The sequence below is a fragment of the Spodoptera frugiperda genome, chromosome 23 (genome assembly GCF_023101765.2).
Source record: "Spodoptera frugiperda isolate SF20-4 chromosome 23, AGI-APGP_CSIRO_Sfru_2.0, whole genome shotgun sequence".
NCBI lineage: Eukaryota > Metazoa > Arthropoda > Insecta > Lepidoptera > Noctuidae > Spodoptera > Spodoptera frugiperda.
Genome location: NC_064234.1, coordinates 8,591,395 through 8,618,679, shown reverse-complemented (window position 1 = coordinate 8,618,679; position 27,285 = coordinate 8,591,395). Strand labels below are relative to the sequence as shown.

The 27,285-nt window shown below is 39.4% G+C and overlaps 1 protein-coding gene across 1 annotated transcript in view; it reads right to left on the bottom strand.

The window, feature by feature from the left end:
• Window positions 1–27,285, bottom strand: part of LOC118266773 (transmembrane protein 132E) — an 83,240-nt gene that overhangs the window by 21,135 nt on the left and 34,820 nt on the right. Inside the window, 1 exon segment of the mRNA XM_050703118.1 lies at window positions 3,030–3,861. Within this exon segment, the coding sequence (XP_050559075.1) occupies window positions 3,030–3,861 (832 nt within the window).

Genomic DNA, 27,285 nt, shown 5'->3' with positions numbered 1-27,285 from the left:
AGTTAGCCAAACTGTCGCACGTTATTGTTGGAATAGTAAAATTTATTTTAATAGCTAAGCCGAAGCCGTAATAAATTTCCATTTAGTTGGTTGCAGTCGTGTATTCCCGAACGGGTGCGACCCGCCTCGTAATTCAAAAGGAGAAACAGATACTCGTATCCGCGATGAAGTTTTGGAACAGGTGGTGCATGATATATGGCATGATTGCAAGGACCCGCCCAATATAACTGCACCGTAAGGCGCACCTACCAAACTATCAAACTCAAAGAGCACTAAGTGTAAAAATAAAACTTCACTAAACGCTCGTAGAATTGCATTTCCTACATTCATATCCGTTCATTTCTCTTGAAATAGACTTGCCGCTTTTACCAATATCGACAGGATATTGATTCCATTAGATTCTTGTGCAGCACTTGAAGCGCCGGTATAAAGATTGCACTAGTGCTCGTTGTGTCAAATCACTGCGGAGTACAGTCGAGCAATCACGGCCGTTTTACGTCGAACATTTAGAAATTGTGCCCGCAGTTTTCTTTTCGACTTTTATTGTGGACATTTTGTGTTCGAATCCGTTACATAAATTGTTATTATTTTGAGTACTGGGTGCATTGCAAATGAATATTAATTAGTTAATTATAATATTTATCAATATAAAATAGAGGACACCGGTAAAACAATTCCAATCAAATAGAATGATTACTCGGAACACTCGATAGCCATTAGCACGACATTGGACTGGCCTTGAACTAGTTTTCCACTTTGTTCTATGTCACCTATATTTATTTGTTATCCCTATTTAGCTTTTTATCAGTATCGTAGATTATATCTATACGAGTGTACCTATTCAGCAACTATAGGTATCATTTTCCGCAAGGTTGTCGAACTATAATTTAAGCTCCAAATTGTGTTAGCAATGTGGTAAAGGATCGCAGAATTCCTGGCAAACTTTGGCCTCATTTGTTATGCTGTGTGAACATTTATCGATATTTAGTGCTCAGTGTTCTTTGAATTTTCGTTCTCCAATGGGTTAGTGCGGTTGTACTATATCACAGTTAGAACGAATACAATTGTACGTAGAAGAACGCTGTAACTCAATATTAGTGCCGAGCTTGGAAAGAATTTCTTCGGATATCTTGCCTGCTTAAAAGAAGAATTATGATCGCTTAGTACTTAGGGAATAGCTTTTTTTTTTTTTGAGGGGGGAAAATCTTCCAATGACTTTTCTCGCCTTGGGCGAGGCGAGAGGGCGAGAGGGAGTGTCAGACTCTTACTGACTAAAAGCCACCCCGTTCCTTCTCCTGCCTTTCGAGCCAGGTTGTCCGCAGCTCCGGATTAGGCATCAGCCCTATTGGGCCCCATCTGTGGTGGTCTGATGGCTCTTTGAGGCGCGCGCGGAACGCGACGCGCCGCACGCACGGGTCTGGTTCTGGTCGGGCGGCGTCCGCAGGCCCGCACTTACGGTGGCCGGAGATCGTCACGCGATCCCCGACGCCCGGAGTGTCTACTGCGGCGGCTGGCGCGTGAGGAGGTTCGTTCTCTCACGCGCCCCGCCTCCTCCTTAGCTAGCATGACTTTCGCAGAAGGAGGAGACGGCATCCCAGTCACCATGGCTTGTACCAATGCCGGACGCGAGAGGTCGCCGTCGCCGACTACATCCCTGAGGACACGGCGGTGCTCAATGCAGGGCACAGCGCCACCGTGTTCCACTGTGTCCTCAACGATCCTCGCAATATTTCCTCCCGTCAGAAACCGAAACTTCCATGCCCGGTAAGCTTGGCGGTAGAGGACGCCGTGGCGTCTCTCAAGCCACTCCTCATTTCGCTGCAATGACAGCGAGCCCAGCCCTCGGTTATCGTTGCTGCCATTCCGCCATGAGATCGCGCCGGACCTCGTCCCGCCACGCACTAATATGGCGCGGCAGTGGAGTTTCGCCCCGGCGACGCGCGTCGGCGCGCAAACAGAAGACGCGCGCAAGCACTTTCGCCTCCAAATCCCACGGCGGCTTAGGGAATAGCTAAGCTCTTTGCCTCAGCAGTTCCACTAAATCTTATGTAATTTTAAGCGTATTCTCAGCAGTTATTTTACAAATGTAATATGCATGAATTAATATTGTACCGTCTACTTGAGATTTATATTTCATAATGTTATATTTTCATATCTTTATGGCTGAATATAGTCTGTATTTTATGAAAAGCTTTTATTAATCTGAATAAATAACTTCAGACGCAAGTTACATGAATTTAAAACAAGCCTCATAAAATAGTAAAATTTATCAAATAAACTTTAGAAAAGGCTGTACAGTGTGGCACATAATGTAATGTTCGCAATGAAAATGTCATCTCTTGTTGAACTATTCATATTTTGCGGTCGTCTAGAATGAAACCAAGAATTATTTGAAGAATAAACTTGATCTTTAAGAGCAATAAATTCTATGAAATAAACGAGGTGATTCGAGAGAAGTCGTTATTCTGTTAAAAACTAGAATAACTGAAAAAGTTTTAATTGGCGCATTGAGGTCGACAGTTTGCAGTGAAGCTGTGAGAAGCGGCCGTTGTTCGGTACTCCAGCAGTACATGTGAACTTGTTTAGTTGGCACCTCATTCGTCCTCAGCCCACTGCAGCGCTCGCTCAAAACTTGCCAAAAGTTACCGCACAACCATACATTCCGTTTCACATTTTCAAGTTGCAACGTTTTGTTTGCTTTCTGTACTATAATACAAACATCACTGTCAGAATCGAATGAATTATATCGTGTTTCTTACTTCCTACGCAAAATAGAAGATGCGGTTGACAAGCAATAAACCAGTCCTGTTGGGCGGAATACCGATAAATATTAGTCAGCGTGACATAACACAGAGATGCGTGACTTGTTCCGTCGTTAACATGAAGTGGCTGATGTTTTGACAGATTTTCTCCAGAAGCAGGTGGGGCTTTATACAATGCATTGTTACAGATTAAGAAAGTCATACACTTGGGTGGCAGTTATATGAATGAGAAGGAACATGTTTTATTATGTATAGAAATGAACTCACCTGATGACCACATGTGAAATCGTATGGCTTGTATCGCGACGTACTACGAAGGGTAGATGCAGTCGAGAGTGAGGATATAATGGCGCTCTGGGTAATAAAAGAGCCGCGTCACCAGCTCGAGCTTCTCGATATCCAGCACGAGCTCCGGCTAACGTGACCGAGCCCAAGGGCCAAGCAGGTTGTACAGAGACACGGCCACATGCACCTTCGGCGGACTCTCCACTACCAGCTTCAGCCGCGCTGTATGCTAATCGCACAGTCCTCGGTGGTCGCTTTCCTTTTCCATCGGCAGGCCACCATGCCGCCGGTACCGTTAATTCAGCAAGACACGCACCCTCCTCACCTTCAGGGCCACATGTAGCTGTTAACGTGCGTGTTCCATAACTTGCATGTAGCGTTATACAAACTCGACGTGGTCGTGTTGCGGCACGCCGCGCGCCGCCCTCACCACCCGTGTGGAATAGAACACGTAGCACTGGAGCATCACGCGGTAACTCTCGAAACACCAAGTGCGCAGAGACGTCAAGTCTGTGAGCAGTGGCATCTTGCAATTCCGTTAGAGATGCGTTTCTTCTAGGTGGCTCTAAAGGGTCGGGCACTGCGTATCGAGCTGGTACAGTTTGTTTAGTGGAGAACGGCCCGTATGTCGCTCGCACTGACGCGGGCGCAGACCCTTGTAGTACTGTAAATCGATCGAGCGATAACAAGGCGCCTGGTAGGGCTGTCCCCATAGGTTCTGGAGGTGGACCTGAACCGCTCCATCTCGCTGTGTGCTTCAGAAAAAATCCACTGTCCTTATTTTCGAAATGTACTTCGACGCCAAGCACCGTTCCTGGAAAGAAAGAAAACTATTTTTAAAACCAATAAAACATTTGTCATCAATTTAGGAATGCGTAACACGTGTAAAATGTAAGTAAGTGTTTTTATTTTTGGTATTTTGACGAGAGATAAAAGGGCGTTGGAGCAAAACATTGGCGTTGTGCCAACCGCATTCTGTCCTGCAGCGAGATGTCATTTGCGTTAGTTTTATGTTTACAAACACCATCAATATTGTTACGTCGGTCGATATAGACAGCATTAGTGTAACGATGCTATAATCGTACTAGTTGCGTTACAGCGCCTACCATTAACATGACGAGATCATTGGTAGTGAACTAGGTCATGGTTTATGTTGCCTAAATTTTAAAGTTATACGCTCCTTACCTACGAGACGGTTATGCGGGGGTACGTAAAATGTTATATGACGGTAATAACAGAAACATTTTATATGTAAGCGAGGAATATAAAAGAGATTAGGTATAAGGAGGCAAGAGTGGTTGTTCTTGTTTCTGTATGAAGGATGGTCTCGGAGCTCGCGTCACGCAGGCTGCGCGGCTGCGGCGCGGGCTCGTCACTCATCTCGTTTATTGAGCCTGGATTTGTGTCACGTTCTTCTTACGGCTCTCTTCAAGGAATTCATTACGCTGCCTATTTACGATTCTCAGCGGTTGGTCTCTTATAAAATATTTTTTACGTTAAATAATTGAGTTATTTGGTGGAGATTGTGCTTCAAGTTCATGTCTATATTTTTTATACGAAAAATAAATATTTCCTTTCTTTTGTTGTGTTTTGCATTTGTTTTTGTAATTGCTGCGAGAGCTGAGTAAGGGTTTTATTTGCAATTCGAGGTTTTAATATTAATAGAACGTTTAAAACATAAAATTAAAGTAGGCGTTAAATTAAGATCGGAATAATTGTAGCTAGCGGTTTCTTGATCACAAAACAGTTTGGTACACGAGCAGACTATTAATTGGTTGCCATGAAATTTCCTGTGAGCGGAAGCTATTGCTTCATTTGCAAGGAAACGGCTGGCAATTCCACGATTACGTAACATCCCTCTAGCAAGGGGAGTAAGGATAATAAAAAGCTTTAGCACGTGACGTTCTTAGGACAAAGAAAAATTCGCACAGCTTGCTTGAGCTTCCTACTTCCTTGAAAAATACACTGGCTTTAGTCGAGTGCAACGTTTAGGTATTTTTACATATTTACCGGCTTCTTTGTGGCTTCAAACTGAGTGTTAATTACCAAGGCTGGTTGCTAGGAATGTAATGAGCGCCCATTATGCAAAGTCGTATTGATTTTTGCATTCCTAACTAGATGCTATCGATCCGGGTACATAATGAATATTCAATAAGGTTTTTACAAAAATAACGAGTTGGAACGCTACTCTTCTTCAAACACAGCCACACCCGAGAGAGGTTTTTAAGCTTTAACAATGTTGTATGGAATGTTTTCAATACCCTTTTACAGTTGGAAATTATTTAAACATTTATCACAATCTGTCCCAGCGGTATAACAAAGAGATGTGCTGACAACCCATTTGCATCATAATGGTAGCAATCTAATCAATATTTCAATAAACGTTATTGTCCGTAACGGTTTCCATACATTTTAATTTTCCCCTGGACGCGGTCGCAACAAAAAGAGAACTTTCGCGAATTGATATCGCGTTTTCCGATCGCACCCTCGACTGTGGACAGCGCGGGGATGGGGCAGGGCAGGTCGGGACACGGGGACTCGGGCCACGTAGCGGGTGTAATAACTGCCACAGAACTAAATCCTTAGATATGGCTCACGCGTGTCCCCTCCCACCGTCTTTATCACACTGACCTTCCAATAACTCGTATTTTATACATACATATTCATGGAATATACATTATTCCCAAATATTCAGCTCTTATTTTTATTGTAACTACAGTTCGGACCGATGTAGATAGTAGAGAAAACCCTATTGGACACAAATACCTCAATATATCTTTTATCATTTTCTATAGTGGACAATGTTTCGATAATGTTGCCAAAAGATGGGTTGGGCTGTCTTTCAGACCAATTTCTTTTAGAGACGTTCAAATAGGCACTATTTCCGAAAGTATATCACCTTATCATTTCTCGACCTTAGTGTTATTTGGAGTTTGAAGTAAAGTAACTGGTTTCTTGAAGGCGATAAGATAATTCGGTCCCTATTTTATATTTTGGCATAGTTTTCTCATTTACTTTAGAGCTTTTCCAATCTTTTCACAGTTGTGTGTAGGTAACTTAAGTAACCTACAGTTACTGATGGTATTTGCACTTTCTTTCCGTTGCATATGGTAAGGTTCAAAATTATTATGAGACTTTTCTTTTTGTATTTGGTGAAGTAGGTACTTCATTGGGAATAAAAATGACTTGCTGCTTGACGAGTGTTTCATCTCTCTATGATTGAAGTATTAAAACAGTCAGATGAATTCTGTGAACAATTTCCTTTAGCAATCATAATTATACTGTTCACATTATTTTCTCCCATAAAATGCTTTTCATTCTATCTAACAGATTCAATTGATGATGTTCCGTGTGGGCGGGTTTTCCGAAAAGCTCGAAGCGAAGTGAATAATGTATATTATAATAATAATAAAATTTCGTTTTAAAATCTTTTCATAAATGAAGCTATATCCTTCCATCAGGGCCTTTGTGTTGCTTTATTAATACAACGTCGTATTCATTAACCCGTACATTTTCAAAATTAACGGCAGCGTCGGCTGTGTTCGCTGATACACGTAGTGATAGCCGTACGCTAGATAAAGCCTCATTGAGGGGTAATAAAGCGGACACGGGCGCGGTTATGTGTCGGACTTCATTAACGGTAAATATTTGTTCATTTGTCATACTGTGTGCCAATGGACATCTCTTTGACGTGAACGCGACCGCTGCTTTTACATAAACGCCGAATAAACCCACGTTTTCAGTTAAATGATTTATTAAACACACAAGCTTGTCTCGTTAAAAAGTCAACTGGGTTTTACCCTCGTAGCTCTTATCCTGCTAAGCCTTTGGGATAAAGGGTACTTGACGTCATAGGTTTTTCGTGGTTCCGGAATATTTTAAAGCTTCCTAGCACAACACGAGGGGCGGCGCGAAATAACATCGATTGTACTCGACCTGTATTGTGGTTAAAAGCCTTACAATTTTTAGGGAAAAATTGCATCGCATGTTGTAGAATGTAATAAAGACCGTATAATGGTATAGCTTGGGAAAATCCCAACGAGTTATGAAGACATAAACGTTAGATAAGAGTAATGGTTCGTTCATTTGAAAATCTCAATTAAATTGAAAAGGGTGTAAGCAAGGTATACGTAATGAACGTAACACAAATATTTGATTTCTTTCGTAACTCAAATAGGAATCCTAAACAAACAATATGAAAGGTCTCTCTTAAAAATACTGCGGGATTTTTTAAATTAACTTTTAAATGTGGTTTAATTAAGATTGCTGTAGCGGTGCATTCTAAAGAGTAATATTTGTAGTAATTAATTGAGGTTTCCTTTGACTTGTGTATAAACAAATTCTTTGCCTCGACTTTCCATGGACCGACCATGTTTCTTTTATTTATCATTGGGTTTTCTATTTAGAGTATTGTCAGTGTTGTTACTTGTTGGGATGGGAGAACTTTTAAATTGTTTCAAATAGCTTTTTAACTATTCAGACCTTGTATTTTTTACCGACTTCATTTTTATTCACCGTTGGAAGAATTTTCGTCATTCCCACGTAGGTATTTCTCACTTACATTTATCCAACTGCCAGTTTTTAAATGAGCAATGTCTCCAACGAAACCATACTCCAGATCAGTAAAATATTTATCTTCCAACTAATAACATCAATTTCCAAAATCACTTGACAAATATAAATACCGGTCATCATTACATCAATCTTGCCTTAGCTTTTGATTTCTCCAGCCATCAATTGTGACAACATTTCATTACTTAGCTCCCTAAACTGCTATCAGAGGACAATGGTGTACATTAGTGCCAAATTGATGTCCATAGATCAGCTTGCAGGACTATTGACGTAGATTATATGGGTTTAATCAATAATGTCCCATCTACAGGTTGTCATTGGTGCATGAATCTTGGAATCAGTTTACTTGATCTCCATTTTAGGCAAAAGTAGCACAAAGTTTAGAAATTGGTGACATTTCATTAGTGTTTTGATGATAAAAGACGTTATAACGGTAAAAGTCAAAAATACTGAAAAGAGTTCGACATATCATATTGTAGGTATCATCAATACCTTTTATCCCTTCCAGTCAGTTGATGTTAGAAAATTATCTAGCTTGGATAATGTAGGTATATATTCATTTATCCCTAGCATTTTGGTTCTGTACTAACTACATACACTTAGAACGCTTTAGGTACAATGGAGATGTAAATGTCTAAAGTTTTATCAGTCAACAATAGTATCGGGGGAATAGCTGAAACTAAGTAGTTTTCTTACTTCAATAGCTAGAAACTTCGTTAGTGTTTACCCCTCGAAACCACACTAGATTATAATTAAACTATGAATGTTAAGAACTTGATCAAGTAGATTGATATGATTTAATAAATTCTGAGTATAACATGCTAGAAGTAGACTATCATACGATGGGTCTATCCATATTTTCCTATCCAATGCTTCAGTGAACACAATAAGTAACGTGACTCTTTCTGCATAACAAATTTTATTTTTCCTCAAGAAAATGTGTTTGCATTATCTCCTTTCCTCGTGTAGGTACACACAGTGTATAAAATATATTATATTTCTGACAGTTTGCAGAATTACTACCTGCATACGTAGTTTTAGATTAGAATTTTATTTAGATAGAGACAGATCAAAAAACGTGAGATAAAAGCGAGCAGATAGATATGCAGGTATTTCCAAACACACAATGTTTGTTGACGCATAGATTGAAAGTTGATTAGCACACGATTCGTGTTTACCAACGCGTGTTTTTATTGATACAACTGAAATTTCGTACGCTTGTGTAACATGTATCTCGTTTAGGTGGACGAAAACTAGAACAAAACAGAGCAACATTAATTTCTTACCGAACCCTTTTCCTAGCTATTATGGACTGTCACAGTCTCATTAGGTCTTTATGTTGACTGCGAAATGAAGGAGAAACGTAAGTACAAACGTATTAACTGCTTATCTCCAGTTGAAGTCGTAAAAGTGAACCGAACGAAATGGGCTGGTTAATGGTGCTCGGCGATGGATTACCACCTTGTCACCACTGCAATCTTCCAATCCTATACATTATTGGATACGACGTTCTTGGCTCCGAGGGATCGTTACTGTTGATTTACTTGCCGTTTCTCCTTTCTCCTCAGTTAAGGACAGAAGTATGTCGGTCGTATAGAAAGGGGAATAAATATGGTTTCATTCAAGGAAACCCATTTCAAAATGATGGCAGGCCCTGTCGTGACGCAAGATGTCGTCTAAAAATATGGACCCAATGTTTTGTTTTCAGCATGCCATAAAAAATTAACCGCGATCCGAGGATACGTTTTGGTTAGATCTCATCATAAAATAAATATACGTTAAGCAAAACCGAATCGAATAGCTCCTAAAATTTGTATAAAACGACAATAAACTGGGAAAAATTGAGGTGAAAGGAGGCGGCGTAAAAAATAATGGCGTACCCTCAGCGGACGGGCAAGGGTGGCCTGCTAAATAAATTGTTTGCCTTTTTCAATTTCACAGCGAATCCGCAGTACGTATCATTGTACAGACTGCGTGCATACATATGTATGTGCGGCACTGAATTCAATCTGTTGTACGGGGATCAAAAACAATCAACCGAACGACATGTTGTGGTCGGAGAGCTCTGGGGTGTAAGAGAATTTCTTGTTATATTCGATTTTCAATTTAAAATACAAAACTAAACGAATTATACAAGGTGACGACTGCAAACGTATATTCAAATCAGTCAACTGGAAAGAATACACAATGGAGGTATCAAAGCAAAAATTCGCACAAAGCAAAGAAAAACAAAGTGAATGCGATACGTTTACGCTCCCAACTCTATGACAACAAGGAAGTGAACTTGATGGATATTGAAAACAAAGACATTCCTCCCCATTCGATATGAGCAGGTACTCGTATATTCCTGATTCGGCAACGGATCTATTCAAAACGAGCGTCATTACGTGCCATCAATAACTCGACAGCGGATTTGAGGCTTGCGACAACGGTGGGTATTCATGAGTGAACCTTATGTCTCTCGTTTTATGACAACAGACTTGTCACGTAGTGTAACTACATTGTATTTTTTATGTAACTTATACTCAAACGGGAGAGTATTGATTCACATACGTGAGCTGATGGATTGACACTCTTGTTCCAAGGTAAACTTTTTTCCTTCAAACTAGTTTGAAACTTCGGAGTTACTTGGCATCTCCGGAGCTGAAGAAGTTTTGATCAAATTTAAGTAGGGTTGAAATCAGACATTGTGGATATAAGTTTTTACTTAGATACTTTTTCTTAGAAACAAATAAAAAATATTTTTTAGAATTCAAATTAACACAAATGGTATGCGAATTCCCAAAGATGATGTGAATGTTTATTACACCAATATTGGCAGTTACGTATTTCATTGGTCTCATGTAGTAATAGGTAGCGTGCTTATTGCCCATTGTCAAAACTAGACTTCGTGCAACAGCTATATTAAACGAGAATTGCAAAATTGAAAAATGCAGTACTGAAGAACGACATTTAGATGAAAAGAATATCACTTGATAGCTAGAAACAAATTGTTTTTAGTATCACGATAGCAACGAAGAAGAATATTGTAGGGACCCAGTTACATTCCATGATGTAGTGTCGCGCAAAGGAAAAATGTCAGAGACGATGCAATGTTAGGAAGAATGCGCCTTGTCGACGACACCCTACTCGTACATAACGTATTACTGGCGACAGTTTCTCAGAACATGTAACGCCTGACTCACGGAACGGGACGAATGGTGATTTAACAATGTCTAAAATAGACTTCCTTGTGGAATGTAACTACAGCCATAATACTAATATCTGTGATCAACGAATAGCTGAACAGTTACGCACGACATTATTCTTGATTCGACCACTTGAAAGCTTTCTACTTTGTTGCTTTGGACTTGGATGCTGAACGTGTATGGAAGCTGAATTCAAATGTATGTTTTATTTCTTATTTTAACCTTAATTAAGTACAATATTTTATATGAAAATCTATCTCATGTTTACTAAACTTTATAACTTTGAAGAAAATTGATATGAGAAAACTCTTATGGATTTTGTATTTGCTAAAAGTAGGGTTAGTGGTTATGGAATAAAAGCTACTCTTCCCACTACAGAAATCACAGCAGTAGGTCGCGGTAGGTATCCACAACATCATAATAGTGGTAATCTTTTACCCTCCCTCCAATATAAAAATATCGATGGCAAAAAATATGTTGTGAATTTTCCCGCAAATATTTCCGTCATACACTTGAACCTTCGTCCTCGGGCCCCGGGATTGTTAGTGGTATTGTTATTTATTTTTAATAACCCCTTCCGTATGTATAACTGTAACCGCGATACAAGTCGTGAGCACTCGACGCGACGTTCTAGGGACGTCAACCTCTTGTGCACCTCTCGACCTCAAGTGTGCTTCTATGAAAAGCTCCTACGCGCAATATGTTCCTCCAAGATAATTTACGCTTCACTACATAATTCAAGAGCGCCTCTACTCCACTATAAAAACTGATATTTGTTGTGTAACATCTAACTACCTAGGGAAATTTAGTTGGATAAACATTTCGTAGATCACCCTGTTTGTTCCTGGATATTATCGCCCCTAAGCGCGCTGTATATACTAGGTTTAGTATATTTCTCGAAAACTCGTTAACCCGAGATTATTATACATGGTATAGAAACAAGGATATTACTACTATACTAGTGTACTCTGGCAAAACAGTTACGAAACCATACTTTTTAATTGAAGTTTAATATTTATATAGGAAAGCGTTTATTAATACAAGTTGTAAGTATATTTTGGCGTAGGTTTATAAATTAGATATACCGTAATCTGCATGCTTAGTTTTCCTAAACCCGACGAAATGATATCAAATAATATTCGAACTAACCGAAGTCATAACGGAGCCCACACGTAAGACGGGATTATCCTCAGCACGTGTAGGGAAGGGGAGGACGGATAAAGGTCAATTAATAACAGGAACCATTTCACAGGTTATTGCTTTAAGGAACAACTAATTGTTGTGAATTTATCGTTGGAGAGGAGATGGATCGCCCCCGCACATTCTCGTCTTGTTTACAATCCGTCTTGTAGTGTCGTGCCGTGGGACCGGACTCTGCTCTTTTCTTAATCATTGTGAACAACCTGCGTAGGTTTGTGTAGAATGACGTACTTTTGTAAACTCAAATTATAAATGATTTATCTAAGTATCTCACACTGAGAGTGCTCTTTGGTTGTAGTCGGATTAGACCTTAAACGGACTATGGAGACGTTTTAAGGTAGATAACAATGTTGTAGATTTATTACTTCGTTGTAGTGGGCAAACAAATACAAACTATAAAGGGCTATAGACTCCTTTTCATGCTGGATCTATTATGTAAATAAATGGTGCATGAGGTATAAAAGCACCTCAATATGGTGTCTATCTAAAAAGTCACATATTAATGAAGCCGTAGGCGAAAACTAATGCTACATAATTTAAACCCGTTGCGTTTTTTTCGCTGGATGTTAAAGGTTATATCTTTTTGTAAGCAGAGAGTAATTTCCCTTACTTCTGATCTATTGTTTGGCCTACCTACAGCTTTGGTCTTTGGGTGCCGCGACGCCGGCGAGAAGACACTTGTCACTGCCGCCTAACGGTAGGCCCTTATCCAATGTTTGATGACAGAGATTTACTACTGGCCACCTGTTTGGCTATGATGTGCTACATCAGTTGTTTTGTTTGATAAACACTCGGGAAAGTTTTCTCTTTATTGCATGCCGTTGCGACATTACCGCAGCATTACTTATTTATTCAACCGAATATATTCAACAAGCATTAGGCAAATCAACTTAATGGCCAGTAAAGTTAGTTGCATACTTGCATTCTACAAGATATTTACATGTTTATTTATTCAATTATCGATAAGATTAGCCTCATAAAACATTTAAAGGGATTACTGAGATTGTGTAAATGCTTCAAACACCGAATGAGTTTTATGTCGCTACTTACCTATCTGCATTAGGTTTACGCCTTTGGTTGTAATTGGCAATTACATAGGTTTACTGTTAGTGCTGGTAATTAGAACCAGGGTAAGGCAAACGCGCCGCGGCCTGTGCCGACCCTAAACCGCCCTTCTTCTCCCCGCCGCTCTCCACAATAACTTGTCGCACCCATCTAAATGCAAATAAAGGGACCTACCCTTGATCTTTGTGTGCGCATCCCTCATTTGTCAACATTTTGTTAAAAAAGGTGTTATTAAAAATATTTGAATATATATCACAGATACGAATTACAAATAGCTACTCAAAATGACGACGACGGTTTAAAAGGAAAGTTGTGCAGTTCAATCATAGCTTGATGTAAATATTTTACAACGATACGTACTGCAAATGAATTGAAACCTAGATGCTTTACGGAGAGTGTAGCGTAAGTGTGCCTCTATTAGCATGCTACTCAAGCGGTTTAGCTGCAAAAGCTGCTTTCAATTAGGGAGGAAATTAATCCTAAAGGAACATGTAGTTGCTCAAATTGCCAATTTGCCAACAAGCTGGCGGGCAATGTGTGCCAGCCTGGCAGAAATAACGTCAACTCTACAATCTGGGCGCTGGCGTTGCAGGTACATAAGGTAGCTTAATTCTGCCAGTGTCCTGGCAAAACCAATTTAACTTTAGCCATCGCTGACCACAGTGTTACGCGACTATAGCCATCGTTTAACTTCGGCTTTGTTTAGACTCTATTCAATAGTTCGTTACAAAGCACGGATACGTGAACTGATTACCTAACTATAGCAGACATTTGGCTAATAACTGATTTCTGAAAGTCTTTTGAAAATGGTGAAAATCGTCATAATAATGTAGTCAGCGAATATCGGCATTATTTTAGCTACTGGAATTTACCGTTTCAAGAAGTTATGGTTTTAGTATCGTACCCATTTCAAAGCATGGCGGCGCCAATAAGAGGTAATCCACATAGAACTTAACAACTCTACTTTATGGGCCAAGAATAGGGTCATAGCTGTGTTCAGCATAAGTAGCGACAATTTTGTTGCCAGATACGATATCAGCTTACAATATTACCATGAACCGTGATAAACTACTTCGACCCATGGAATAACAGTTCCGTTCACCCGATAAACTTATGGCGACGCATTCTTTTGATATTATTGTTGGGAAACATCGTTATTCAGTGAGCAGATGAGATGAACAACCATTTTACCGCCGCTTTATTTGACAGAAACGAATTCTACATACATAAAAAAATCATCTATATTATTTTAAATTAGGGTTTATTCGATCAGTGAAATTGTAATCGTGACCAATTGCAGTAAGTAACGCGGCCTCCCGCTGCGCCTGCGCCGCCGACGCAGCAGGGAAGCGTCACTCACTATATGCATATCTATGCTACAATGAGACAAGTGGCTTATGAAGAACCCGATTATTCATGATTATTTTATTACACATCTATTGACTATCGACAGTGATTTGCATTTTTCAATGCTTGGGAACAGTCGTGGCACGTAAGTTATTGGCTCTTAGCTCTTGAATTTATCGTTCATAAAATTCAGTAAAACGAATGCACGACGTGAATAAAGGAATAGAAATAACATTATGGAAATAAAGCGAAATATTTTAACAAGCGCTAACGGCCGCGCCAACAGCAAACGTGAGATTTGTGTAAACTCTACGGATTTAACAACAAAGAGGAAATCCTCAGAGAATCCCTTTCACCTCGTTACGAGACTCTATTTATTTCAAATATTCGAGAGCTTTGCAGAATACATAAAACCACACTGAATAAAATATTTGATAAATTTGATTGTGATTGGGGCCAACAAATGCGTCTATATTTTTATTAAATAAAAGAAAATTTATTTCGTAGAACTTCGACAACAGACTACTAATCGATAACTTTTACTCAGACAGACTGTTCTGAACAAATAAAGTCGTTTAAAAATTCAAGCGATTCTCCTAAAACTGAACTGAGCTCTGTCTGGGGAGAAAGGTGATGTAACTTTGATATTGCGAGTAGTGCGAAGTACGAAGAATGCAGAAAGTTGTCCATCAGGAAGATTGATACATTAGCACCAGAGCTAAGTGCATGAGGTTGTACGGGACAAAGACAAGAGGCTGATGCACTCTCTTTGCTTTCAAAGTTATTGTCATTGCACGCGTCTCCTCTCTGTTTTGTTTCCTCAGGTAACGTCTTTGTTATGCCGCCATATTTTCACCACGAAACTTGTTCTTATGTTCCCAATTTTTGTTGAATGACGCCAACCGAAATGCTACCTTCGCCGATAAAAGGTTTTATGTTTCACGTCTAGTACGCCTGCAATATACTTCAAGTTACTCGGCTACACGTGGACAGTCGGCAACATACAAGTGCGAGTTGTGAAACACGTAGACCCTATTGATTGATCGGACCACAGTTATTGGTTCAATTGGAAGTAATGGCCATTTTGTTCGGCGTTCCATTGACTCTCAATTTAAATGTAGACGCATAACATACGATCAATTGTTTTCAAATTGTGACACGAGTCATTTATTTAGATATTGTTATTTGGCGTGAGTGCATAATTTGTGAGATTGCTTGCATAATTAAGTGCCCCTGTGTGCAAGGGTGAGGTGTCTGGCCACAGGGACACGAATGACTGCACCCTTGCCAATGGGAATCCCATGAATCTAATACCGTGTAATGTCACGTAACACGATCACTATCTTGATATTAACGAATGTCGCCAGACTGCCTACAAGGCTCCCCTGCCACTTTAATATCATATCGATACTTCAAATCTTCGAAGGCATTTAATTTAATTAAAACCATTCGTTACGCTTACAATTCTGAACATTGGAATTAATTGATCGTTTGTGTTATTACAGGTTTATGTATCTTGGAGGGCGGTGAGATTAAGTTGGAAACTAGAAAGATTAAATACGTGTCATATTTAATGTTATCAACAACTGGGGCTGCGAAATCAAGTTAAAACAAGAAAATTAATGAGTAAATCAAGCTGACGAGCGAGAACACTGAATGAAAGCATTAAGCGCCTTGGAAGATCATTTACGTTTAAAAGCACGCAATGTTAACGTGTTCCACACGTGATTACATTCAATTAATTTGTTCCCTCGCTCTGAAGACTTGTCTCCGCCATTCAAGTAGGTACTAGACAGATATTTCGTTTTTGCTTCATTGCTATCATGACTCCGTGTTAGAATAAATTAATTTATTAGTCTCAATGATTTTGAGAATTGCGTTTGTCGATGTGTGTCGTTAAAAATTTATTTTTAGCACATCACGACACGCTTTGCTGTCGAAGGAGTAAACAAGATTGTTTTTAAGCATAGTAACATATTATATTGTATCATCATATCAAAAAATTCATTGTAATTATTAATTATTCATCGCCAAAAATGTTTATATTCATCTATAGATGAACTTTTTCAGAGATTACCATCGACCATTAAGCAACAAACTGTTTCACAACTAAACCCTAACACCAAACACCGTGTTTTCGAACTACATCGCAGGCCTAAAGGCTTTCCATCAGCACATAAAGCTTTGCACGAGAGCGATGATTTTTTAAAGAGCCTGTGTAAATCGATGTTCGTGATCACGGCGCACCAGCAACTCTTTGAGGACTCCACTGCACTTCTCGATTGCTCGATCAGTAATTTAATTAAAGTGAGTGCGCATTAGAGAAGGCGTGGTAAACGAGAACCTTGCTTTACTGGGCTCGACAGTCTACAGACTCTAGAGGGATGCTTTATTTGCTCTCGAGAAATTCCTACCATCTCCGGTAGATACTCGACACGATGCCAATGCTCTAATTGTTAAAAGAAGCGTGCCTCATGCCTCAAAGGAATGAAATCAGTGAAGGAGATAGAGTAATATTTTCTGTGTTTTAGACTGGCTCTTTGATTGCAAGAGGTTGAAAAACCTCTTTGCTTCCTTGCCAAGTAGGTTTGAATAGTAAGATAGTTTCCTATGTTGACTCGGGTTTTAAAATTTTCCTTAATATGTGGTCAGTCAGACTCCACCATGTATGAAAGACTATACATACTTTTATATATAATAACGACTATAGGTTTGTATTAAATTTATACCAATTTAATCAAATAAAGTGAATAATTTACTGATTATATGGTCGAAACACAATCACGCTGGATGTAATTTGCCATAAATGTCAATTAGTGTTTTAAGTGCCAAACATTTAAAGCCAATTAAGTTTATTGTAAAATATTCGACAATGTGACCGCTGCGTCACATTAGCCAATGGGCACTGTTATGTAATAAACATCACGCAGCTACTTATTTATGAGAATCGATAGGCAAAAATTCGTGTATTTAAAGTTCTATATAAGTCATAAAGAACACAGCTAAACTCCGTGGAAATCCCGATCATTTATGAAGTGTTTAAAAGTCCAAACCTTAACAATAGGTACCTTTCATTCGGGAATTTACTCCTAGACTAAATGACACCCCAAGTAAATCTATCTACCAGATAGATCAAAGTACGTAGGTACCTATTGAGTAGTGGAATTGCAGCTCTCAATTCAGCTTCAAAAGGTAGCATTTTCTCCCATTTCTTTTGTAATATCAATTCGAGTTGATTAAACGGACGTGGAATCCGGATAAAGGCATTATGGTGAACCCAACTTGTAGTAAAAGGTATTACCGTATGGTTTTGTTACCGCTGAAAGCCCAGTTGTGAGTTAATTAACTAGCAGGCTCCCGATCCTGCTAATGATTAACCGACGCAAGTGCGATAGTTTAGCCAGTACAAAAGGCACCTAATGTGTGTGACTGAAGATAACAAATTGTGTACAGTCGGGGTGGTGAAAAGTGAGCATTGAATGTCTGGGGAGTAATTACTGGAATCGATCAAAGGCTTTAGTTCTTTTACTTAGCTTTGTTAGATTTCTTTTATTATTAGTTAACGCTTTACTTTATTTTTGTTAAGTTTAGTACTTAAGTAACTAGAAGCCCTGAATATTCGACTGGATATTAGTCTAGCTAGAGTAGTAGACTTCTTCTACTAGTACTCCCAGAATTTAAGAGACGCAACTTTAGTCTTTAGTTCTGGGAAATTTGAGTATCCTATCAACGAAAATTCTCGTACCATCTCTAGCCGTAATCCCTTTTGTCTGTCTCCAGTCTGTGCAAACAGAGACCCTACTGTGCAATAAAACTGGGGTGCTTTATCGGTCGGAAGATGTGCAGGCTTGCAGTAGCTGATACCGGGTATTTGTGAATGTTTCTTTAGGGCTTATTTGTCCGTGAGGCTATAAAACTTAATGGGAATCTACTGTTAAATAAATCGACCAAAAAGATACGTGTGACTCAAAGGTGTAAAATATAGGGGACATTGAATCTGTGTATAATATAACAGAACATTTTTTACTGTAATGTGCAAAAAATCACCAGCTCAGTAGATAAGTATGGACCGACATTTTTTGGCGCTCTCACCCTATTGCAAAAAATATTCGGTACAATGACCCGTTGAAATATTACCATATTTTTGTGTATCAGATCGTATGCCATGATCACAGTTTTAATACAACGTAAGTCGGTGGGTCTGTAATTAAAATTCAATGTACGAGTGCTGCTTACTACGTAGTGGTAGTAATGAGCAATGCGTGTCCACGACGTATTATTATCTAAATAATAACACGATGAATGGGCACGACGTCGCGCCGGTGTCCCACTGTCTACTGCTGTTACCATGCCCCAACTAATTACATAATTAAAACTTCATTCACATCACCGTTATTAATACGTGTTTATACTGAACATGTAAGTACATATGATTATCATAATTGATCCCCAGACCTCCAGATTGATACACAATTGTTCTGTTTTAATTTAACGCTGTAATGGGTTTAATTGGAGGTTTTATGGATTGAGAGTCCAAACCGCAGCCGGGTGAATAGCTACCTATAATATTAAAATTGTAGTGTTGAAACTATTCCCGACTTAATCAGATAGACAGCCCCTAGCCCAGCTGGTGAATTTTGTATTCTAAATTAGAGCCACTACTATCAAAACTACATTAACTTTCCGCCAGACGAATAAAGAGTATCGAAGCTAGACAGACAAAATGTATAAATTAGGAACTACGATAAATTGACACTAATTTGCTTAACGTATTGCATTTGGAGCTGCGGGTTTCCATTTTAGAAACACTGTGAATAGAAATGCGCATTCGGGTATTGTGTTATTAATAAAGCGTGTGGATGAAAAGGAATATTTAGGAGACTTGACAGGATAAATGAAGTGATAGGTGGATCGAACGTGCTCGCCGCTCGAATGAGGAGCGTGCGAACTGGCAGCGGGCGCGAGCTCGACGCGGCGTCGGTACTCGGCACGGGAGCCATTTACATAACCGGACGTGTCACGAATAATATGGAAATGACCCGGCGCCCTGAGGAAGCGCGGCTGCGAACCACCGCCACTCCGATATTGCCTCCATTTACACCAGGAATGCAATCTCGTTGATGCTAATGTTATGTAAGTACAGTGAAGTGTGATGCTCTAAACTCACAGATTTCACGAACCGCACTAGAGAGATCCAGCGCCACATACTAACCATGTAGTTTTGATAGTACTACCTTTAGCAAACTACTACTGTTACCGAATTCTCAACACGCGAAGCAAAGTTTTAAACTATAGTGTATCATGAAAACAATCCAGATTTAGGAGACGTGCAAATTACATGAGCTTGACAGCATAATTTCAATTAATTATATCTTCCTTTGCGTTGGCAGATAAATGATTCCCGAGGGCGCCGTCCGGGCTGAAAACATGAAACTTTGTACACAACCAGGCCCGCCCACCGACGGCTCCAGAATCCTAACTTTTGAATTATGTATCCTTTCAAGCTTTTTTGCACAATCCAAGTGTGTCAAGGAAACTCGACACGTCCGGAACCTTTTTTAAATAATTATCTCGGCAAAGTTTGCTTACTGGAATCCGATATCAAGTGTGTACCCAAATTATTTGAACAATGTCTAGACGTGTACTTGAAATCTAAATGGGTTTGGAAAACATGTTACGCTCGGAAAAACGTAGTAGACTTGGTGGGCTGCCGGCGCTCCTGTGCCGATATGTCGGTCGTTGGAGTGGCAGCCAGTTTCCGAAGCGAACAATGACTTCAGCAACGGGCCGAACTCAATTTCACGCGTGATTTGTACACTTTCATTTCATTTCCACTCCGAACGAAATACTGGTGGTGCAGGCAACCGTATTAAGTTCTTGTAGAAATAGCAAGCTACTGTGTTGTTTATAGGAAGCTATCACTTTATCTTCATATCTATGAGTAGAAGATACGATAAATTGGATATGCAGTAAGTAGTGTTTGAATAATGTTAGTCTGTTCTATTCGGTTTTCAGACGAACAATGCAGTGTATAATGGTTAGGGCGTCGCGTAGCGCAACTTGACAAACAGCGGCTCGTGTAGCAACATCTTGCGGCTCTCGGTAAAGTCGAGCCGACAACTTGATATATTGGGTTGCTTTGTGAGGGCGCGCGGGTAAACACACGCAACCCGAGCGCCGCGCCCGCCACGCGCACCCGCTACAGATAACGTCCTCCACAACGAGCCTACTAAATTATTTTTTATCTTCAACTCTTGCACAAGTCTTCTCACTTATCTGAACTTACAGAAACTCTTCGGAACTCGAAGAATCTTTTTAAATGAACGAGTTTCACGGAAATTTGTACTAAAGATACCGTTTACAAAAGCATTTCATTAGAAATGGAGACTCGTGTAACAAATTGAATGAAGCCTTCCCTCGAGTGCGTGTGAGGTTTCTATTCAATTTTACAAAACCGTGTTTCCATTTCGCACATCGTACGATATCACATTATGTAAAAATTGGTTAAAATTCAAGAGTCATATGCTGTGAACAAACGACCGTAGGAACATCATGAGAGCAGCAAAATTCCACGGCTCGGTAGACAAGCCGCGTCGCTCGGAACTTTATGACCGGCAAACGATGCGTATGTGCACGACAGTAAAGGCGGTACGCCGATAAAAAGTCCATTGTCGACACCGGGCCGCTTAAGGGGTTCGCAAATGACGAGAGGAGCACGAGAGAGAACGCGATAAAAACTGAGGACGATCGTCTACGTGGCTTCCAACGACAAAGAAATGCTGTCGGGATGAGACCTCGACAAGCGTGAAATTTGATTGGCATCCACAAAGAAACATTGAGCAAAGAGACCGTCATGTGTGTAGGTAGTTGTTCCAAACCTCGGGTGTACGAGCTGTTGATGCCGAGGAGAAACTTCGATAACGAGGGGTTTATTACCTGAAACAAATAAACATTTCATAAATATAATTATATGCAAACTAAACAGCTACCAGGTAGATAGCTACTTAATAATAAATTTCTCAAATAACATTTTATTATAAACATTCATTTGACAACATTAAGTGTACCTACTTAATTAAGATTGGGTAAACTAGCCCCTGCTCAGCAGATACAAATATTAATTTCATTAAAACTTGTTCTTAGATAAATAATTGGATTCCATAAATCTCTCTCTGAGTAACATTACTTTGATCAGCACGGAATTTATCGTTTCATTAAGAAATTCTTCCGTCAAAGAAATTTTCGATATAAGGTAGGTATGTCGACGAAAGTAGCTTCCGGCTAAAACAAACAGCGCGAAGATATCGATATATTTATATTAGTTATCAAATTTGTTTTAAACTTTACGTAGTCGGTACAATATTTCAGTGGACCGGGGCCTTGTTTGTTATTCCAGTAATCCAGTTCATGTCAACACTTAGCGCCCACTAAACTAAACAATGCGTTTCGAAATATTTCACGCACATGCGGAACTGTTACTGTGTAGCCGTTAACATAAATAAATAAATATTGTATACGTGTATACCCACGAAGTATACAAGTCATGTCGTAAACGTACCTACAAAGTCAAAGGGCGATATGAACTTTTGAAAGTGGGTTAATTCAAAATCGCTCAATCCGTTGCGTGACTCGACAAACGGCCGACCAGCTTTCATGTCTTTCAGTCGCCCTCGTGTAAAATAAAAGTAACATTTTCACGTTGTGTTTGTAAAAAGTAAAATAGTTTCCACAAAGGCGCTACTTTGTTTCACACGAAACGGTTCGATTTGTTGGTTGCTTTGCAAGTTTCGTATGAAGGGCGTTGTCGGCGTCCATTATGCAAATGGAGGCTTCGTAGTCCGCGGGCCGGCGGCCGGTGCACGTATTTAGCCGATCTATTCACAGAGCCTGCCCGGTGCCCGACAGACGACAGGATTCAACTACAACTTTGATCATGGCAACGGGTATCTCGTAAATAGAATAAACGCCGGCTGGCTTCCACGCTTCCACGCTAATACAGAAACGCAAACAATACGAAACAGTTTTTTCTCGTTTGAATTGCAAGCGCGACTCAACTTTTGTGAAAATACGCCATTTATACGAATTATGTTTGGAATTCAGCAGCAGGTATTTCTGCTGTGTTTATAGCTTTGTATTTTTCACTTAGAAACTAAGTATTGTACTTTTTAATTTAAAAAGCAATTTATGTTTCATTAATATTTGCGCGGCGCTTCATTGTTGAGGAGATATTGTTTTAAAAGTTGAGTTTGTGCGTGCGAAATGTTGATTCAAGTAATGGTTGTATAATGATGATCACACGCGGGGTGTATCATGTGTGTAGTCCCCAGGGGGCGCGGCTGTCGCTCCTCCATTCCGGAGAGTGGCGACACGAGCCGACAAGTGTTTTGATACTATCGCGCTAATGTGTTTGGCTATAATCGATACCGACACACGAAAGCGGAATTTTTATCACTCTATATAATGTGGTATTGAACAGTTTCATGAGGCCGTTGACTTGATATGCGACGAACGTGTATGTTTCCTCCGACGACGGAGTTTTTCTTTACAACGTCGTTAAAAGCCTGCTAACGTCACTACAAATAGATATCAAGTTTGTAATGGAATTTATGGTCTTGCTTACAAATTGTTGACGCATCTCAACCTACACTATAATATCCATGTACCTAGTACCACAAGTTAAAGCCTTCATTACGTAATCAACACAGACCTACCCTTCCTATTGTATATTGATACAGATATTAGCTTAATTAGTTATCTCTGAACTAATCTCCTAATGTTCAGAAAGTGCTTCCCACGACATGACACATTGCCTTTGCCGGATGTTTACAAAAGGGACACATGTACATGTAAAATGTACCCATGCCTACAGGGTACATTCCAAAGTAGTTACAAATACCGATTCAAAAAATATTATATTAAAAGTACTATTTGAATATAAAACCCTTCATTATCGATATCCCTTCAGTATACGCATAAGGTTCACTTTTCAGTTTTCGCCAGTCATGTTTTGAATCCCATCATCCCGTATAATATGGGGCAAGGCTAGCCTTACACGTGTGGGATAGGATAAATGTTTCCACACATGCTTCTACGGAAAAAATACAATCGGAAAACCAGTATCAAAGGTTGTTTGTATTGAAGTGAGTATGTGGTAGCTATGTGGCTAAAGACTATGTTCGGACTTTCCCTCATTCACAGAATTCGACGAAAACTAAATAAAATAGTTTCGAAGGGCTTCTCCCGCAGGAACCACACCCCTGTTCAGTTTATTTGACAGGAATTCGGTTCAGTAATATTTTTACTGTAACTTAGTGATAAACAATTTCATAAATTGTGCCGTTGTGCGGTTTTGTGGTGGCCGTGTGTGACCGGAATGGTTATAAAATATAGTAATTGATGTTTGCATAGTTACGTCAAGGGGCAGGGGAGCGCCTGCTCGACAATTTTGCTTATATGAGTGTTTCGTCACTCAAGATATACCAGCACATGACACACATAGTGTGCAAAGGATATTGCGCACTAATATACTGACGAAAGTAACCTAGACAACGCGATTAGCCAGTTACGAAACTCATCAAACCCGTTTAAGTGAGCGCAAAAATAATGAAATAACTTTTTATCTATAGTTTCATCGTGAATTCTCTCAAATCGAAAACTCAGGTTTCATTAAATATAATTTTAAAATATGATATTGGCTGCGTCCCGGATACTTGACGCCAATAATTTGTTGTTGCGGTAGCTTCCAAGGCACCGCCGCCGTTAGCTGAAGCTTTCATTTAAAGATATTGCACCGAGCCCGCACTAATATTGCCAACGCCGTGATGTAACGTACACTCGCTCTATTGATCGAGGAAATGAGAAAGAGGCAATTTTAAACGGGAAAGGAAAAAGCCTCGGTCCAGAGAGTTAATTAACAGATCCTGTACAAGGCACCAAAACAACAACGATAAGACTCAAAGTGAAATATAGAGGCTGCGTTAGTGAAATTAACTTCAGCACCTAATACTGGGAAAATCTTTTTCTTCTGAATTTTTTACTTAGAATTCTTTCACGTAGAAGATGGATAAAACATTGGAGAACTTGAAAAAACAAAGTAATTTCACGAATTCGTTAAGTTTTAAACAGTTACAAAATGTCTAGTAGGCAGTAGGCACATTATCTATCGACATCTGCGACACCAATTCGTTCTGCGTCACGTACTACGAACTAACTTCATGGGAAAACTTTAATTGGAAAATACTCCTAGTTTGCTCAAAATAGGTGTTCCTACGCTATCAGCTATTAGCTGTGCAGCTAAAACTATTGATTATTCAACGTTTCGGTGTTATTTCAAGCTTCGATTAAAGGTTTCTTGTTGAAGACTTCAATGTAAAGTAGATAATTAGTTTTCAATCTATATTAGATTAGGTTTTTGCGTTGTGTAAAAGAGAAGCGAAGGCAATGGATCTCTACAAAGTAACTTTGGATATTTGCCTTTCAATGAGGTACTGAAATAGGATTCTGAAACCAAATGAACCGTGTTAGGTAGGTATCTATTACTTAAGTACCTATTTAAATGAAAATCATACATTCGCACAGATTGGTATTACCTGCACATATTTCTTAAGCGAGTGAATATGTCATCTTGATGTATTTTTACCGACTTCATATCTAACACTTTGGTATTTCAGTAGGTACCTCAGGATTGCAGGACTAATTGAGATTCCAGTTCAATTTTAGGATACCTATCTATAAAAATGTCACACATCAATATTCCAATCATACTCGTATTTCGCAATCAAACTTCACAGGCAATATAACTCCGGCGCACAATATCGGCACTTGCTAGGCATGCAAGTATTGTGTCCCTCACTCGAAAAATAAAATCTAGATAGGAATTCGAGCGAGTATTTAAACGCCCACCGCCCAAACATGACTGCTATCGATTGGGGCTTAATAATAGACCTACGAATGATACATGAACCGCCGATTATGCGAAAAGCAATATCGCCCACTATAAATATTAGCTCAGGACTGGAAAAGAGTAATTTCAAATAAATTCAATTAACTTTGCCTATCACTCTTGTGTGGGCTCGTAATAAATTTGTGTTTACAATTGAATTTATTTCTTGGAAATAGACCCCAATAAAAGTTACTCATGTATTACATTTTGGCCAGATTGGATTAAGTTTAAGACACAATTAACTTGACGTAGGTACAGCGGATAGGTGGGCGTGTCTTAAATCGAATTCGGAGCAAAAATACTGGGATGGAATTATAGCTACGACGACACAATGATATTATTCGTAAACGACCTTTGAATATTTTCTCTTATTGTTAAACATTCTTTAGAAAAGTAATACGACTGTACGGTACTTCCATTATGTTCTCTGGCAACGGACACGAGTATTCCAGAGCTACAATAAACAATTTTGAACATTCAAACACAATGAGGGGCATAAATCGACAGCGATGTTGCAACTGATTGTGTTCTAGTGGATGAAATACGTGCAGAGAACAGCGGGGCAAATATTCGGGAACCATCTGCGGCGCGATGCTTCATGCGACCCGGTTATAATGAGGCCATGCTGACTACCGAAGTACCAGTCTACCACGATGCCGGTAAGCACCTTCGTTTGCTATGCTAATTGGTCGGATAAGCTGCCAACACGTAGTGCAGCCTAATTAGAAATCCGTGGAAAAATAGTGGGTCCGCAACGTATACATAATGAAGCAGTTCCAAGTTAAGAGTTGAGAACTTCGTGTTCGGTACCACCGCGTACCGTCGCTACTCTATTATTGCCATATTTCTGATTTTGCTGTCAAACGGAAACTAAGTTTTAATTCTGATAGATTAGTAGGAAATTAACTTTTATTACTGACATAGCTGAGTAAATTATAAGTTGGCAACTATCACAATACAGGAAGGGAGCATACTAATTACCTTACACAGAATAAAAGTAAAAAAATGTATGTGAATATTAAACTTCGTAAGTTTATCCGGACTTGGAATCTAAATAATTCGTACTTAATATCGGCATTTACGTATTTTAAGTCTCCTACCTAATGAAGTATGAGTCATTTGATTAGTCTTGTAGCCGTAGCATGATATCTCCCAAGTTATTCCCTCAACAACTAATTAAAGCTGTCAAACATGTGTGCAACAAAAAGTTGTGAAAACTAAAAACACGGGTATTCATGTGAGACCATTCATAGACATGCATTATGTATCTACTCGTACATGTAAACTATTCACACGCTGACTAGCAGTGCTAATGAAGTTTTTCGCTCGACATTCTGTTGCTATCTTTCTGTTATTTTTGTTATGAAAAAGGTTATTACGCTGGTTAAAAGTTATCTTGTAATGTGGGTATTTACAGTTTCTTTACGTACCTGTCACCTAATATAAAGTAGTGTTCATTAAACGATGTTCAAAGGAGGGTTAACAATTTCCCGTAAGTTTCCACTCTATTCCTTCGCTTTATGTTTTTCTTCCGAGCTGAGGTCAGCAATGTTTTGTCAACCCTGTACATCGGTCACCATCTGCCCTCTATTCGACCCAGTAAGGGCGATACAACTTCGGTCACACCCGTTGTCAGATGTCCGGGACCGTAACCGCCATTATAGATCATCGAGTCACAACTGGGACGGACACTTTTTCTGTCTGCCCCGAGACACGGGTAAAATGTTAACTCCCTGAATTTTCACACTGACTCCAGTGTTATATCTACGATACCGAACATAATATCTAATAGTAGCTATTCTAGCCTTGTATGACTAAACAAAAATCAAGCCTAAAATCTCATACGTCTCTCTTAATTAAGTAAAGCGTACCGAGTCTAAAGAAAACACCTTTTATTAGCTCACACAAAACCGAGTTTCAAAGA